Here is an 18,485-nt window from a genome sequence, read left to right on the forward strand (position 1 = left end):
TGTGTGCAAGCCCTAGCACAGAGGGGCTCTGCTCTTGGTTAAGACCTCTGCATTGCCTGAAAGTACAGTGTGAGTATAAGAACTAAAATCCTGTGCTAGGGAGCAGAGTGTTTGTGGTACAATTAATCCTGGTGCTTTCAAACACTCACTAAAGCAGTAAACAACTGCAGAAATTGCAACTGAAAACGCCAAAAAAAAAAGGGGGGGGAGGGGAGGACATGAATGGGCAGCAGTTGGCATGGGTGTCATTAATGAAAACAGCGGCTAGAAAGAATACACATCAGCAAAAGTGATACGAGAGCCAATAAGCAGGATACTAAAGTCAGTGTGGGCTCTTGGGACAGGTGGTGCTGACCAGCTTAGAAAGAAGCGCATTGTGGATGAGAGTCGGCAGGAACAGTCCGCCAAAAACCATGTGGAAAAAGCTTAAGAAATTGAAAAGAGGGAGGAAATATCACAGTATTGCCAACCCTAACCATTCAAAACAGGAGTCAAGCTCCCCCACCTATCACGAAATTGGCTTAAAAATCCTGAGATTTAAAAAAAGTTCTAGGCTCTTTTTTATTTGCCTTCTGGCTTTTGAGCCTGCAGGATGCAGCATTTCGAGCTGGACTCCACCCATGAGAGCAGAAACCCTTGGTTTTTCAATCAGGGCTGCCCAGGGGATTCAGGGGGCTTGGGGGCTTCGGCGGCGGGTCCCGGGGCAGAAGGACCCCCCGCTGTGGGTCTTCGGGGCACTTTGGTGGTGGGTCCCGGAGTGGAAGGACCCCCCTGCCACCGAAGACCTGCAGTGGAAGAAGCTCCGGGAGCCCGGGCTCCGCGAGAGTTTTCCGGGACCCCCAAAGCAAGTGAAGGACCCTGCTCTGAGGGCCCCGAAAAACTCTTGTGGGGGCCTGGGGCAAATTGCCCCACTTCCCCCCCCCCCCCCCCGGCGGCCCTGTTTTCAATGAAAGCACAGCAGGTTCTTACATGACTCCCAGTCAAGTTGAAAATGGACATTGCCCATGGAATTTTCTGTTTTGACATTAAAAACCATTTGCCTTTTAAAAAATGGTTTGACAACAAAGCTCCTCTGAATCCACAAGTGTATTTAATATAGTTGTGTATTAAACAGAGCTTCATTGTGACCAAGAGCAATGCTCGGAACAGGCTTTTGAAGGTTGGCATTACAATCATTTCCAGATGGACCAGCCCGTTTAAAAAGAACAGCGGGTTGGATTGGTCAATACATTCCCCCCCCTCCCCTGCTTCCCTCCAGGCTCCACAGCAGGGATCAAATCAGCAAATGAGACGCACGGCGATGTTCCCCATAGGTGCACTCAGACTGAAGTTTTATCTCCCTGCCGGCTCCCTTCCCCTGCGCTAGCTGCTGTATGACCAGGCAGTGCAATAACAATGTAGGCACCGAGGTGAAGTAAAGGTTTATTAACTACTGGGTGGGTATTTGTCCTTCCTGTTTCATTTCTTTCTTCCCTTCATGCTTTTAGTATTTGCCTTTCATTTTCTCACCCTTTATCCCTCCCCACAGGTCCCACCCCCCATCTCGTGCCCTCCCCCAGCACATCTCCTCTTCTGGAGCTCGTTTGGACACTAAAGAGACGGACAGATTCTTAATTAATATAAGGCTCCTGTGCACCACTCTGGCAGCAGCCAGCAGCCTTAGAGCAAGTGTAAATGTGAACCACTCCAAAAGGAGCTCGGTGTAAGTAAAGGAGAACCAGGCCCAGAGAGCTGGACTGCTCTCTGGTAACCGCCCCCGTCGGGTTTCCTTCCCCTCATACCCCGTCTGATGCTCACTGACCGTGGTAGGGCGGCTCTTTGTCCAGCTTAAGCCGGACTGGACTGGTTCTGTGGAGCACTGGCCCTGTCCAGCAGGGACTTAGCACCAGACGTGGCTTTGATGCAGGAGGATGCAACGGGGGAAGTGACGCGGTGCGGAGTGACGCAGGCTGGGGCCGGCCGACGGGGGCAGGCCCATGCAGGTGGGAGCAGGGATGTCCTGTACTCTGGGGATGTACCAGTGTCCACCTCCGATCCTGGGGAGGTCTGGGTCTAATACACCACGATAGCCTCCCTGTTGCTATGCACACTCAGGGCCCTACGCTCTGGCTGCCCCAGCCCTGGCCTTCCAGTGGAACCGGTTCTCTGCTGGGAGAAGGAAACCTGATATGGAGGCAGTACCAGCCTCTGGCCTACTTTGCTGCAGTTCTCTTGAGGCCACCGCTGCTCTTGTGCTAGAATCGATGCCAGGAGAGCAGGGGTGGTCCAGGGCAGCGTGTCTGCCCGCCACCTGCACTCGCTTGGTGTGAGCACATTACACTACAACAGACTGTGCTGGGACTTAACGGGTGGCCTAAAGGGCAAAATTTCAGTCTGGCTGTGGGTCCCAACCCAGCTGGAAAGGGGAAGCAGAAAATCCAAGGTCATTTGGTGCTTCGGCTACATTAAGCACATAGAGCCTTTGGTCAGTTACTGACACACTAAACGAGGGATGGGGCTGCTTTTTAGCTCTGTATCCTCTGCCTCCCAGGGCCATCCCTAGCCATTTAGGTGCCCTACGCAGTGCCCCCGCCCAGGGTCTGGGAGGCAGGAGCTGTGGGGGGCCACTTTTGGGGGGTCCCACGGGCCCCGATTGGCCCAGGGGATTAGCAGGGGGGCAGGGTGACATGGCTGGGGCCGGGGCCAGGGAAGCGGAGCAGGCTGGGGCCATGTCTTTCCGCTTCCCGCCGCCGGTGAGAGTGGGGGGCGATCCTTTCCCCGCAGTCACCGGCGGCAGGAAGCAGAGCGCCGCAGCTGGGCGCTGGCAGAGTAGAGCAGGCTGGGGCGGGGTTGCTCCACTTCCCGCCCCTGCTGGTGAGTGCGGGGTCACTGGGGGAAGAGGTGGAATGGAGGTGGCCCCGGGGGAGCAGGGGGGGAAGGTTAAGAGGCAGGGTGGAAGGAGGTGTCCGTGGCCCCACACACTCCCTAGGGACGGCCCTGTCCCTTGCAGAGGGGGCTGGCCAAGGGATAGGGCTGGTCGCCGGGGCTGGTGCTGCTGGGTATGCAGCTGCCTAGGGCACCATTAAATTCAGTGCCCCAAAATGCATGGTGCCCTACACAGCTGCGTATGCCTAAGGGTGGCCCTGCTGCCTTCTCAGCAAAAGTAGTTCCCACGGCTAGCTGGTGGGGCAGGCGCTGTTTTGGTTTTGTCAGGCTGTTTGAATTACAGTGATGAAAGTTAAGACGAAGCGAGGCTCAGACTTCTGGATTGCGAGGAAGGGAAAAGGCAGAACACTCAGCAGGGGAGAGACCATGTTGTGGCTTTCAGGCATTGCCTCAGAGACACGGGGAAGTCTGACTCTAAAGGAAGCATGGCCTGTGAGGGGGTAGGAGGCCAGAGCTGAGGTCTCTTGCGGCACAGCGAGGCAGGTACTAAGCCTGAACAGATTGCAGGGGCAGTCCCGATGGAGGAGGAGGTGGTGGGAAAGAAAGCAAGGCCTAAGCCAGATGGAAACAGCAGCTGCAGCCGTAGCGTCTCTCCCCCTCCTAAGAAGTTTTGCTAAAGCTGGAGCACACCCTACCCCTCTGTCCCTTGTTTCTATGTATGCGGTTGCTTTGCGTACAGGCTGTATGGTGTAATCTCACACCGTTGCAAGTCACGCTAATACATTCCAAAGGATAATACTGAAACGTTTTAAACTCAATAGACTTTTATGGGGTACAACAGCAGACTGTGTCGTGTACATATATCCACTGGCTGTAGTTAAAGCTCACGGGAGTCGAAGTGTTCCAGAATGCACCACAGCCTACAACAATCGGAACAAACTCCAAGGCCACATGTACCTAGAGGTATGTTTCAAGGACTACAGATCATGATGACGTAGATAATGAAGCGTGGTGGTGTAACGTGGACTTTAGCCTGAAGAGAGATAAGTGGTTAAAAACACAACCCCTGCTGCTACCTCTAGAAGAGGAAGGGCTAGTCTGCCCGGCGCAGACTCCCCCACTACAGCTCTACTCGTCTAGCCCCTTAGTGTAGACACAGGATATACGGACAGAGCGTTTTCCTGGCCGTTTAGAAATACCCCTCCCTGAAGGACATCAGCTCCGCTGGCAGAACCACTCTGCTATGGCACCCCAATAATTTGAAGGCCATCCTTCATTTGTCCGTATAGCTGTGTCTACACTGGGGGTTTTGCCAGCATAGCTGCATCGGCGAGGGGGCGCATTTTTTTTTCCTCACTCCTCTGACCAACATGGCCGTATTGACAACTTTGTAGCGTAGACCTGGCCTAAGAGACTTGACAGTTTCAAAGCAAGCACGTGATCACGGGAAAATGTAGCTGTGTCTAAAACTCTTTGGTCCTCAAATTCTTTCTAGAGCTGCTGCACTAGGAGAGAGAGAACAAATCTTACTCTGCATTCCAGACGAGTGTGATTTAAGGCTTTTTAATTAGCATATTTAAAAAATATATTGAAGTCAAGGACTCAATGCTGCTGCCAGAACCACTGCTGTAGATCTGAGGCAATATTACTGGGGGGGGGGAGTGGGATCCAATGAGCAACTCTGGATTTATACTGTGCAATACTGATTGATTCAGAATAGTCGGCCTGCTGTAATAGAAAGGCATTTCTAGAGTGCTCAGCACTGGAGTAGTGAGGTTAGTGTTTTCAGAATATTGTACACTTTTCTTATTAATGCTTTCAATGTCTTAGCATGAGTGAGTCAAGACATTAAGTTTATCCAGGTATTTTTGGAGATTGCTGGCAGATGGCAATTGAAGTGTGACAGTTAGGGAAGGGCAGCGTATGATTATCACATTCACCCTGTTGCAGAGCTACGGGCCCGATGATAAAATACTTTTAGTTTCCTTTCGTCACGGGATGAAAAGGGGCATTAACGACCTGTGCATAAACGAGCAATAATTTGCTGACTCAAGCTCAAAGCTCACCTTTTAGTTTAGCCTGTAGTAGATTTTACATTCACACCCAGAGACACTGCGTGCTATATGAATTTGGACTCTGGCTCTTTGAAAGTCTGCACAGGATTGTGTATGTATTGCCTTTGGTTTTAGAAGCAAATGGGTGATTTTGATTTGCACCATATTGTCCCAATTAAGAGTTACAAAACACTCATTACATTTTCCTAATAATTTAATACATTAAATCAATTCCTCTTAACTGCCTGCTTCACATGCCGAGGTTTCAGAAAATATGTTTAACTCACTTTGGTCTCCTGGGAAGTACTTTGCTCAGTTGCCCTCATGAAAGAGGAACAACTGAACAGTTCATACCAGTGTATTTACAGGGCTACACTGACATGGAATTATGTTCCATCAGAAAAGATGTCTGGTGTGCAGAGTTCAGGAGTCACTTCAGTTCACAGGCTTTGATCCACTGAGTTGGATAAGATTACAAGTTTAAAATATTGGAAGAGCTTGTCTAGTCCTGATTAACTCCATGTGTGGACGCTCTTATTAGAGTGTCCATATGTGGAGTTAATCAGGAATAGTTAATTCACTTTTAAATTCACAACCTATTTTATTCTGGATTAATTTCCCCCATGTGTAGTTTTCCTAAGGGAAATCTTTACTCAAATAGAGTGTGTGTGTGTGTGTGTGTGTGTGTGTGGGTGTGTGTGTGTAATTTACTCATCTAGCCCAGTTAACACCTGGAAAATCCAGGAAAGCAAACTCAAAATGATATAAAATGGTTAAAACTCTGTTTGCATTCATTAGCTCTTTGAAAACCCAAAACAGTAATTTATATAAAATGACTGCTACAGTTACAGTGGTATAATATTCTCATTTTGAGGCACAGATAGGAAGGTGCATAAACCCCTGCAGACTGAGATAAGATTGCCCCCCCCTAAATTGCTGAAATTAATTCCCTGCACGTTGAGACTAGCACAATAACAATATGCCTTTGTAACAGACTAAAGCCACAAAGGAGAGAAGGTGAATACTAACAAAATATGTGTCACCAGATTGTCACATGAAAAGGTACGACATGCATATTCAAAGACTGAAACCAACATATCAGAAGATTTTCAGTTAATGGTACAGTACGAATTCTGACATGTCAGTGGAGATCATTCAAGAGCTTCCTGTTAGGAATATGAGGCAGTATATGTGGCACCTAGATTACCTTGCAAAGATCTGTAGCCTTTCAATATTTCCTATGCTGTGTTGTACATAACCTGCCAAATAAAGTTCTACTGGCAATAAAATTGTAGTATAGATGGAGTAAGTATAATTAAAAACTATCGGTAGCTGGGTTATCCTGTGACACAAGAGACAGCATAGATATCCATAGGGCCTACCTCACGGTTACATTTTTGACTTGCCGTCAAAATTATTTCACTGCACATATTAGAACGCACAACTTAGTTTAAAAACGAGCTGCACAAAGAGTTAAGAACAGACAGCGGCACGGACAGTGCGATCTGCAGAGAGCATTCGGCGAGTGGCACCGCTTCAGCTTCGGATGAGGGTTAAGAACTCTTCCCGAGTCTTTGCATCCTCCCGGAATACACCCAACATTGTGCTAGTGACCGTTTTACTGTTCATCTTCTGCACCCCACGCATTACCATGCACATGTGTCTAGAAGAAAGAAAAGGGCAGGAGCGTAAATCAGGGAGGCTTTGTAAAGCGGCGAGTACTGCTGTGAGAAGCAGGGGACAATCATTTTCCAGTGCTAGGTTTAAACTGCAAGCATTTCAGATAATCCACTTATGGCGGAGTCTGGGAAAAGGCCCAGGGCTGGAATTTTCAAAGGCGCCAGCTTTCCAGCTCCTGCTCCCTGTCAGTGGCACTTGAGTTCCTAATTCTTAGGAGCCTTTGAAAACCTCACCTAAAGTGCTGTATATTCATGCTACGCTGATCACACCAAAATATTTGTTTCTAGATTGGAACCAAGGTCTGCTACTGGAAATCTTAAGTATGTAATGACGACAGAAAATTGGTCATCACAATGGATCCATGTTTAAGGATCTATTTTGAATTCCTGGCTAAGCGATCAGCTGCCACCATGAGGTAAGGTAACAAGATTTCCCCCCCCCCTCCCCACAGTGCAAAAGCTCCAATCCACTAACACGGCCTGCTGACTGGCCACTGTTCAATGCTGGTGGAGGCACTCCCTCGTTATAGCACATTGGCCAAATTGTTATGTGGCTCCGCTGTATGTGCCATTTTTACGTGCGGAGCATGATATGCTAGCTGCAGCAGTGAGAGAGGCAATGCATGAGGAATACATTTTGGCAGGTTGCCGTGAGTCCTCCTTGCCAGGCAATAGCACCAGTATGTTACTACAGAGAACAGCAGTGTATGGTCACTTACGTCGCTTCAATAACCACTCCAACTCCAGTAGGCTGCAAGGCTTCTGTGATGGCTACTGCAATTTGTTTTGTAAGGCGCTCCTGAACTGTAGAGACAACAGGGAGTTCAGAGGCAGATACAGCCCCACATGGCTATTGTGTTCGTATCTCGTGGAGAGGAAAAGTGACACTATTCAATAGCATATTACTGTTTCTAAGAGGAACTGCTCTCAAACTCTGTACTTCCTGGATATGTAGCTTGGGGGATGTTAGTGCAGGCTTCTCTCACATGGCTGGGTAACTGGAAGCCTTATTTTTTACTTTCATATGTGCATGCATGAGACTGTATGTAGTGTCATGACTTATGCAAAATCTGCACACTCCATTACATTTGGTTTTCTTGCACAGTGGTTTTCGCATGTTCATTTCTTTGACATAGGGCAAGATATTTTTGGTTTTCCTTTTGTGTGTTAAGGAATTTTTTAAGCATGCAAGTTAAAACTTTGCAGAATAGCGAAGTGCCACAATCTCCTGCCGTCTAGAGTACTTGTGTCCTATGTTCACCCCAGGTCTGCTGCTGCCATGCTGGTCCCTGCTGCCTACAAAACCTTCTTGAGAACTTTGCCACCAAGAATAGCTCGAGTCTAGTTACAGAACAGTGAGTAAGGAGAGCTCAGGCTGAACCCAACCCAACCTGCAGCCAGAGCCGAGAGCAGCTCTCCTCCTCCTCCTGTAGTGGTTTTAGGACCAAAACACAGTGGGGCAATCAGAATAAAAAGACCATCATGAAACAAGAAGGGGAACAGGAAAGATAGAAACATCTAATGGGAATTACGAAGGCTGAAAATACACCCCTTGTGGGCAGCCTCAGTTTCTTTAGTAGCTGTGTGGTTCTTAGAAATGCCTGGGAATGTGGCTTATCTCTGAGGATGACTATTGTCCTCTGCCCATGCTTCATCCTGGCTCGGGTATTTCTTTTAGGATTCAACAAACAGTATCTTCAGTACACAACTCCTCTAGAATTCCACCTCCTGGAGCCATCCCTCTGGACAGCAGGACAGCTTCCTCGCCCCCAAACCACCAGCGACCTCACTTGGTCCCAGCAGCAATACCTTAACTAGCACCTTTCCCTTGAGTCGCTCTCATAGCCAGAATCAGTTTTCATGGGGAGACTCTGCTTTTCAGGATAACGGCAATGGGCAAATTAGAAAACACAGGACACGATGAGAAATGCCTGGATCATGACTCCCATTGAAAATCTGCCCAGATACAGCCCTGTTGTAGTGGTCTGCCAATGGGACGTACCATGGCCTGCTTCCCCAAGGTGATGGCGTATGTGGTAGCGTTCTCTATAAGAATAAAAGAGTCTATTTACCCTGTAGTCTTCTACTGTATATCTCCACAATCCTAGAAAGAAACAAAATCTTGGTTATTGTGTAAGCCAGGGGTTGGCAACCTTTCAGCAGTGGGGTGCCGAATCTTCATTTATTCACTCTAATTTGAGGTTTTACATGCCACTAATACATTTTAACGTTTTTAGAAGGTCTCTTTCTATAAGTCTATAATATATAACCAAACTATTGTTGTATGTAAAGTAAATAAGGTTTTTTTAAAATGTTTAAGAAGCTTCATTTAAAATTAAATTAAAATTCAGAGCCCCCCAGACCAGTGGCCAGGATCCGGGGAGTGTGAGTGCCACTGAAAATCAGCTCGCGTGCTGCCTTTGGCACACGTGCCATAAGTTGTCTACCCCTGGTGTAAGCCATGTGCCTAATAGGGAGATATCGCTTTAAGAGACCCATTGGGGGGAGGTAGGAATGAGTTGTGTCTGGGTCATTGTTGCTAGGCAGATTAAGCACTTCACATCCAGAAGCTTCTGGACTTGGGTGTGGCAGTTTTGGGGATGCTCCTTTAGGTTCTCTGTTGCTGGGGTCAGCCTCCCTGAAGACAAGCAGTGAGCGTAGCTGCTTTGCAAAAGGCCACGTGCCCTGTGTGAGTTGGGAGAAGCCGAGACCGGGGCAGGCCCCAGGCTGTTGTCCTGAACGCTGAAATATTTTGCAGCGGGTTAGTGATATTGTTACCCCTCAAACAAGGAAGCCTGGGCACTGCTCGTTATAGCCAGGGGCAACTGGGAGGCAAAAATAACTTCTATTTTAATTGTATACTGTGAATGTGGTTTTGATTTTAGCCAAACTGTTCTAGTTAAATTGTCTCAACTAGTCTGAGTCACCAACTTCTCTTTAAATGGAGTCATGGGGAAAGAGTCACTTCTATTTTTCTATGCTCAGTTTTGTATTTTCTTGTAACAGGGTTTTCTTTATACACTTAACTGAGTGGTTTTTATAAACAGCAGCGCAGAAGGCGGCTGCTGCTGCTCCCCGCCTCCCGAGGGGCTGCCCGCGGTGCAGCTAGTCCCTCTCCCCGGGGCCGAGCAGCTGCAGCTGCACCTTCTTCCCTGCACCGCAGGCCGAGCTGGGCTCCCTGCCGCCCCCAGGGCTCTCGGCGGTGGCAGGCTCGGGCACGGCGGGGGGCTGGCTGCCTGTGCTGCTGCTGAGAGCCCCAGGGGCGGTGGGGAGCCCGGCTCGGCCCGCGGTTTGGGGAAGAAGGCGCGGCTGCACTCTGCTCTTCGGGCGGAGAAGCTGGGTGTCTGCTCCGCCTGCAAGGTACCTAGCCAGGCCACGGGGAGCCGCACGGGCCTGCGGAGCGCCAGGGGGTGGGCAGGTCCGGTCCCTGGCCTGGGGAATGATGTATGTGGGAGCAACCCGGGCACCCCTCCCCCAGCCAGCGCCACCCCCTCCAACACCCACCGACCAGCTACCTTCTCTCCTGTGCACCCCCTGCCCCAACAACCCACCCTGTCCTGCCACTTGTGCCTCTGGGCAACCTCCACCGGGCAACCCCCTGAACCAGCCATGGTCACTTTCACCCCTGCATCAACCCCCGCCCCCCACAGCCGCCTGCCATCTCCCCCCTGGTGGAAACCCCTCCCTGCCACCTTCACCCCCCTGCAACAACTCTGGGCACAGACACACCCCCACCTGCCCGCCCCTTGCAACAGCCCCCTCCTGCTCTCTCCTCCCTTGTGCCGCTCCCTCCCTGCCACTGCACCCCCTGCAATGAGCCCTTTTTGCCTCTCTGCAATCTCTTCCCTGCCACTACACCCTCGCCCCCCCCCACCTCTTGGCCACCTCCACCCCCTGCAACAATCCCGTGCACCCCCTTCTCTGCCACCTTCACCTCCTGGAAGAGCCCCCCCCGCCATGTCCCCTGCACTTTGTGAACATCTGGGCGCCTGGGGGGAACTTGGCCATAGGAAAGTGGGGGCTGGATGGGGGGGGGCAGCAAGGTGGAAGTTTCGCCTAGGGCGCAAAATATCCTTCAGCTGAAATCCATACAGACAGGACCAGTGCAAGATTCCTACAAGCAAGTGGAGGGAAGATGTTGTTTTAGACTCAGCAGATTGTCTAGATTTGGTGATCAAAGACTCTCACAGATTTAGGTGAACAAAATCTAAGCTTTTGGGAACTCTGTTTCTTCTCACTGTATTTCTGTGGGGCCTGAACTGTTCAGATGTTAATTTTTCTTTATTTATGTATCACTGTGAAGATAATGTCTGTGGATTATAAAATAGCCATGTCATGCTGTAAAAATTAGATTTGTTTCTTTATCATAAGATTTTATAAAGTTATTTAAATTCATTTCTTTAGTTCCTCTGGGGACTTGAATGTGGGGAGATTGACCCTGTGCAATCCTTGCTGAAAATCCTTAGAGATTGAACTCTGGGTCTCCGGCTACTTTCTGTGGGAGCTGGGTGTGACAGTACCTCCCATAAGGCTTTATGGGAATATGACATAACTGGAGTATGTTTTGTGCTGCCCGTGCCATGTAACATATCTCTGTAAAGGTTATGGTCTAAGATATCTATTTATCCTATTTGTACACACATATCATTTTGTACTTGAGGTTAAGAATAGTGGTTGTATACCTGCTTGATTTCTAAGCAAGCTTTGTGAGGATTTTGCAAGGTTAAGTACCCGATCAGGAAGCACTTGGGGAAACACTGCATCTTGGAATGCTCCAATCCACATAAGAAGTCTTCCTGGAGACATACAAGATACCATGTGGACAATGGCTTCTGCCTGCAAAGACTGAGTCATGCATGGACATGTGACTTGCCCCAGTGACTCCAGAACTCCATCTTGGAGCTGGACTTTGCATAGGAGTGAGGGGGGGGGGGGGCGCAAAATATCCTTCAGCTGGAATCCATACAGACAGGACCAGTGCAAGACTTCTCCACCCACTAGAGAAAGTCTATTTAAACCTGTGGGAGACCCCTCCATTGTGTCTTCAGCTGGCTAAAGAAGGAGCCTCTCCACCCTCCCTGGGATACTTGAAGAAAACTGGAACAAAGAACAGTAACTACAGGGGGTGTGAGTGATTGCTCCCTTTCACAGACTATTTTGGAACTGGTGAGGATCTTATCTGTATTTAGTTTGATTAGACACAGATTTGCACATTTTATTTTATTGTGCTTAGTAACTTACTTTGTTGTGTCTGTTACTACTTGGAACTACTTAAATCCTAATTTCTGTATTTAATAAAATCACTTATTAATTGACCCAGAGTATGTATTAATACCTAGGGGAGCAAACAGCCATGCATCTCTCTTTATCAGCATTCTAGAGGGCTAACAATTTGAATTTACCCTGCATAAGCTTTATCTAGGGTAAAATGGATTTATTTGGGTTTAGAGCCCATGGGGAGTTAGGCATCTGAATGCTAAAGTCAAGCACACTTCTGTAAGCTGTTTTCAGGTAAACCTGCAGCTTTGGGGTAGGTAATTCAGACCCTGGGTCTGTGTTGGAGCAGATGGGGGTGTCTGGCTCAGCATGACAGGGTGCTGGAGTCCTGAGCTGGCAGGGAAACCGGGAGCAGAGGTAGTCTTGGCACATTAGTTAGCAACCCACAGGGGGTTTCTGTGATCCAACCCGTCACACTGGGTTATTTTTTTTAAGGCACTGGAGACAGGAAATGAAGTGAACTCTAGCCCACCCAAAAGGTTACAGTTGCAGCTCCTAGGTGAGAAGGTAACAATAGTCACACGGTGAATATTTAAGCATGTAAAAAGCCATGCTAATGATTTGCCTCAGTGGCTGCTGGGAGAGAACATCCTCATGGCAGCTTAGCATCTGGCCTGCATTTCTTAAATGGCAGGGTTGTTTACAGCAGCTGGTCACTCTCCCAGCCTCCAACAGGGTACAGCAGCAGCTGTATCATCCTTCCTGGTGTAACAAACTGTCATCACTCCCAGCTCCCCATGGCTTCCCGTTGCTCATGAACGGCCTGTTCTGTGACCCATTAGTTCTGTAGCATCCTTTATAAACAGCTTTATTTGGGGATTTTGCAATGGAGTCAGGCATCACATGAAGGCGCCCCAAGGCTGTTCCTGGAAGCTACAACAGACTGTACCTTCAAGACTATCGACTGGGCCCATTGGAACTTCAAGGAAACAGGTGTTGGGATTGGTTTTGGTACCTTTAACCCAAGGGATATGCTCCCAGGGCCATGTTGATCACCCCCACTTTTTAATTAAGAAAATAAATACAAGGATCTTAATGCTACTTTTAAATTGGTCTGCAGATTTAACCCACTTCTCGTGCAGTGTCATCATGCAGGGAGTGGGGTGATGCCTCAGTATAGTACCGTAATCGATACATTCGGAGAGACAAAACTTCAGCTCGGGGAAGGAGTAGTTATGTATGCAAATCCCGAAAGCTTAATAAGACAGCCCAGTGGCTATGTCAAGAAGCTTCTGTACAAGGCTTTTATACTGGTCTTGTCAGCCTCAACAGAAACCAGACCCACCTTGCCCTGCCTGGGCCATTAATTAGACACTTGTGAAAAAGCGAGAGAGTATCATTTTCAGAGGAAGGGTTTTCATAAAAAAGTCCTTTTACTGAAGAGCAAGGGGTGTGTTACCAGTCACTTTACAGTAAGTAGCACCAACACTGAGAGGAAATATTGATAAACAAATGTAAAATATATTGATAGACAAATATTCTTAACTTTGGACTAGAAGAGGATCTGAAAGTACATTTATATTTGTAATAGGATTATTTGCAGTAGATTTGCAAGCCATGTTTTTAAAATCCAGAGAAAGGTGTTTGTTTACAGAACACAGGTCATCCTTGACTAATCAAACTCATTAGACTAATCCTATTAGGATAGATTATACCCAGGGCACCGGCAGCCTCACAAATCTTCATTTGAGCCCCAGCTTGCATTAAATAGGGCAAGGAAGGGATATAGTTTTTGGTCATCCAGTCTGTTTTTTACTACAGTTTTTGAAAACAAATTAAGACTGAATAATATTTTTCAGTTTAAGAGCCTGATCTTTTGCCATTGAAAATGGGGATTTCACACTGACTTCCTAAGGACAGGATCAGAGCCTGCAATCATACAATGGATCAATATTACAAACCCCACGGTGTGCTTCTATACCAATTGCTAAGAGAGATGGGAAGAAAATTATACACTTTTAACACTATAGTGCCATCTCTATTAATCATTCAAGACAAGTGATTCTTAAATTGAGCGTTCCTTTGTACCACTGCAATTCAGAGACAATTGCTGACAAATGTAAACTCAATCCAATTGATTTATATTTCATTTGTGATCCTGAGCAGAGTTTGAAAATGTCAAGAATTAAAACCCCCTCGGTAAATAAGGTCAGTAAAATGTTAGCGAATACTTTCAGTAAGGACAGTCACCTTCAGAAATCCTACTAAAAAATACCAATGAACAAGTTATTCTTGAAGTTCCTGCCACAAGAGTGCTGATAGTCAGAAGAGCTGAATCATGAAATGCCACTCCTCAGAAAGGTGTCTAATACTAAGTGGCAACGAAGGGGGGAAAAAAATTTTATGCCACAAGCTTTTGTCCAGGTAAATAGAAAGATACAGAGTGGAGATGCTGAAAATAGCTCAACAAATTCTCATCCTGCATTTCTACAATGTTTGCTGCATCCAGACACGCACAGTTTTGTGCCTGTGAAATACAACACAAACTTCCAGAGTCTTTTGAACAGTCTGCCTGAGCCTGGTTACTCAGGGCAAAGTTCAGCTTTTCTAGCTGCCAGCCCATGTGAGATAGAACGTGTGGACTGATGAGCTCCCTGGGATCGGAGGTTATTTTAACAAAGATTGCTTGTTCGTGGTATAAGGGTCTCTCCAGCTCTGAATCAGATTCATTCTTACACAAACAGAGTGCAGAATGGGACCAGCTGCATTTAAAGTGCTTTAGTGGCATATTTGACCCACTCCCTCCCTGCTAAGAAAACCCAACGTGCCTGTGGATTTACAAGTTTAACTCTCATTAGCGTTATTGGGAACTTCAGAGGATTTACACATGTATCAGAGGGAGAATAAATGAACTCCTACATAGTCTTTGCAAACAGCCAACTTCCGAGGTTTTTTTCAGAAGAGAACCTTCCATTCTTGTCTCCACTAAATGGCATATTTGCTGCATTATCACTCCATAAATGCCACTTTTGCTACAACTGATTCAGCACAGCACTTGACATAAGGCCACATGCTGGGGGAAAGCTTTTTGTGTGACAAATAGGTTTCTGAAATGCATCATAATTACTTTGATCCCTAATCTGAAATTCATCCATAAAATCCATCTCTAGGCTTGTTCACTGCAGGTTATAGTGAAACAAAAATGTCAGATTTAATTGAAGAGTCAACTGATGTAGATAGGACAGTGTTAGATTCAAATCATGAACATAATCCAGAAAGAGTTTGGTTAATATCACATTTGTTTATCATTCACAAGTTCTGGAGTTTGACCTTATAATGCAGTGTCCAAGTAAACAAATTATCAACTTTAGTGGACCTATTTGCCTGCCTTCCAAAAACTGGAGCTCCCTAAAATAACCACTTGCCATCACTTTTGCACAGTAGAACCTCAAGAGTTACGAACACGTTCGGAATGGAGGTTGTTTGTAACTCTGAAGTGTTTGTAAAACTCTGAACACAACATTATGGTTGTTCTTTCAAAAGTTTACAAACAGCCAATGAACAGACTTAATACAGCTTGGAAACTTTACTATGCAGAAGAAAAATGCTGCTCTCCCCCCCCTTTTTTTTTCTTAGTAGTTTACATTTAACACAGTACTGTACTTGCCTTTTGGGGTTGTTTGTTTTTGGTCTCTGCTGCTGCCTGATTGTGTACTTAACAGTTCTAAATGAGGTGTGTGGTTCACTGGGCCATTTGTAACTCTGAGGTTCTTCATATCTCCTATACGCCAATGTTTTTGAGTAGTCTTCAGCAAAATTATGAATCTATCCCTACTCTGCACACTCCCAAGGCGGTGTTGTTTAAAGTAATAAGGAGGTGCAATTTAGCTTTTGTTTTCCAGTAGTCTTAGCGAGAAGGATTGCTGTAAACCCAAATCCAGAACATGAGATACTGCTACCGTCTGCTGTACTTTAGAAGGGGACCAGATTACAGGTCATCACACTTAACACAGCCTGGAATCCTTTTTACAAATTAGCACTGCTTTCATTAAATTAGTACTTACCTAGCAAGCTTGCTGAGACCAAGAACTTGTTTGTTAGGAAGATAACCTATATGTACCTAGAGAAAGGGGAACAAACCATTCACTGGATCAAAACAATCTTCAAGACAGCATTAACACTCACGCATACTTTCTGAAATACGCATTTGCCTCATGTCAAACTATTAGACTCACTTCTGTTTCAAACCCAGAAGCTTTAGCATGGGGGGCGGGAGGACATGCCACCATGCAAGTCTGAAAGATTAACCAGCAAGCAGAGAGTGAGTGCCTGGTGAGTTCAGTATCTTTTTTTAAAGTGGGTAAGTGTTTTGGAGGAAATCACAACTTGTACACCCAGTCTCAGGATGGCTACAGAGCAACATGCAGAATTTAAGTCAGGTGCAACAGAGAGATTGTTTTAGCATTACTCAGCACAGAAAAGTTAAGCTAAAATAAATGCAGCTTCTTTCAATGGCTTAAAAAAATCTTTTGAAGAAAGACTTTTTGCTTTAGCTGGAAAGCTCATGTGGGAAGAAGCGCTTAGTGTGCAAACTGCAATGCACTTGAAAAAATAATTAAGGGATAGCTCTTAGGACACCGATACTGCAGAAGGCCAATGAAATTAAAGCCATCCTCCATCCTGTTCAAATATGCATTTATTGTCTGAGCATTCATGTTTAATAGATAATATTAAAACAGTAGAGTTCTCATTAAAATCTGTCCTAAAAGCAGTGACAAATTTTTCAGATTTGTGCTGAGAAAAACCGTATTCAGAGTTGTGAAAGAAGCTATTGTATTAAAGTGGATTTATAGTTAGAGCAGATTACAGATGACTCACTGGTGTGTCATTGTACCAAAGGATGCGTTTGCCAAGATAGCACGGTCGGAAAGGGTCAGTGTAGGGTTATTTCATATGATTTTGCCTGGAAATCTGGTTTTTCAGAATCCTATTTTGCTGTACCTGTGGCTATAGGTATTATACCACCACCTAATTACCTGGCTAATTTGCTCACTCCTATCACTTTTCTGTTGGGTAATCAACCAACTGACACCTGAAAGACACGAAACATTTCAGATCAAAGTAAGAGACATGGTTTTGCAGAAGTTACTTGGAAACAAGCAATAACTTTTGTTGCATGGCAAGAACAGCTTAACTGTGAATTTTTAGACAGAGCTACAAATACATCATTTGCTGAAGAGCATTTGCAGCATGTTTGATATACCCAACAGGAGAATGGCTAGTCTAACAATCCTTAGAAGCACACCAAGTCATTTAGCTGACCAGCTGTGACAATTAAGGTCCAGACACCCCAAGGGAAGAGAACATAGCAAAAGGACCAGTTCGGTGTTTGGGATTTCTCCAACCCACACTGGCCAAACTTCTAGATGGAAAAAGAATTTACAGATTGCCCCAGAATAAGAAGAAGCACATAAATCCTACACAGTAGCAAAAATATAGGCAAATAGAAAGCCAGAACAGAAAGGAGACTCTTACTTTCCAGAATTAAACACTAGCAATACAGCAGAGTGGGGGGAGGAGACAAGAATCAGATGACACCCTCTAGGAGGCACATATAAAACTGGGCTTCCCTGTAGGTAGTTTATTTTACAAGAAAATGTATTTGGGAACACAAATGGCATGGATAGAATTTTACAGACTATAGGAACACTTGCATCTCAACTGTGCTTCATGGGGAGACACTGTAGTGCAGATGCTCCATTCTCTGGTACTTCTGAAGCTGGCATGGACGTCAAATGTAGCAGCACAGAGACCAAGATCTTTAGACAGAGCCTCAGTTTTGCAGTGTCCAACTTGAGACATTTGGAAAGAGGCCTGATTTTCAAAGAGTGGGTGCTCAGCACTCTCTGGAATTGAGGCCCCGTTAGGCTGTCACAGTTTGGGCATCTAAAATCACTAGTTACTCTTGGAAATCTAGGCCCGACTATTCATTGAAAAGAGCACACTAATCCAAGGTTTGCACAGTCTGCAGTGGTTACTGTGACGACAATCCACCAGCTGGCTTTTCAAATTGTTAGTGTAATCTGTTACGGATCAAAGCTGACGTCTGAGGTGCGTTGGTTTAATATCAAGATGTCTGCCCTGAAGGCTTGCTGCTGCTTCATGAAGAGCATTGATACAAAATGTCAGAAACTATTAGACTGATAAAGGTTGACCGCTATATGCTAGGGTCTTAAATCCTATAAATCTTGCATGAAAGTGGTCTTCAGAATTTGTATTTTGAAGATTGCTGTGATTCTAGATAAGTGGCTATGATTTGATAGGATAGTAAGTTTGCTGTGATTCTAGATAGTAAGTGGCCTCATACAGTTACAGCTTAAAAAAAACAAAAACAAACCAAAGTTACCAGAAACACACACGAATGAGAGATTTAAATCATAGTTTACACTACAGTGTCTGTTTTGTGAGGTAGTTACCTTTCCAACGAACGGAACCAGGTGATGTTCACACAATGAGAACATGTCTATGTCCTTCACAATTACCATCTCATCATGATCTTCATCAAATATGGCATCATTCAGGACATCTGAAATTAAATGTTTGCAGGAGATTATATATAAATTACACCCAACATGCAAAATATGAAGAATGCTGATTTTTCTGATCCCTT

At 46.0% G+C, this 18,485-nt stretch overlaps 1 protein-coding gene across 1 annotated transcript in view; it reads right to left on the reverse strand.

Annotated features, from left to right (window-relative positions):
* Positions 1-3,527: 3,527 nt before the first annotated feature.
* Positions 3,528-18,485, reverse strand: part of GCH1 (GTP cyclohydrolase 1) — a 34,001-nt gene continuing 19,043 nt past the window's right edge. Inside the window, exons 2-6 of the mRNA XM_039535212.1 lie at positions 18,292-18,401; positions 15,880-15,935; positions 8,671-8,702; positions 7,318-7,402; positions 3,528-6,582 (exon numbers count right to left, since the gene is read on the reverse strand). Coding sequence (XP_039391146.1) covers positions 6,456-6,582; positions 7,318-7,402; positions 8,671-8,702; positions 15,880-15,935; positions 18,292-18,401 — 410 coding nt within the window. The 3' untranslated portion in view covers positions 3,528-6,455. The remainder of the gene's footprint in view (positions 6,583-7,317; positions 7,403-8,670; positions 8,703-15,879; positions 15,936-18,291; positions 18,402-18,485) is intronic.

This window comes from Mauremys reevesii, linkage group 4 (assembly GCF_016161935.1).
Source record: "Mauremys reevesii isolate NIE-2019 linkage group 4, ASM1616193v1, whole genome shotgun sequence".
In the NCBI taxonomy this organism is placed as follows: Eukaryota; Metazoa; Chordata; order Testudines; family Geoemydidae; genus Mauremys; species Mauremys reevesii.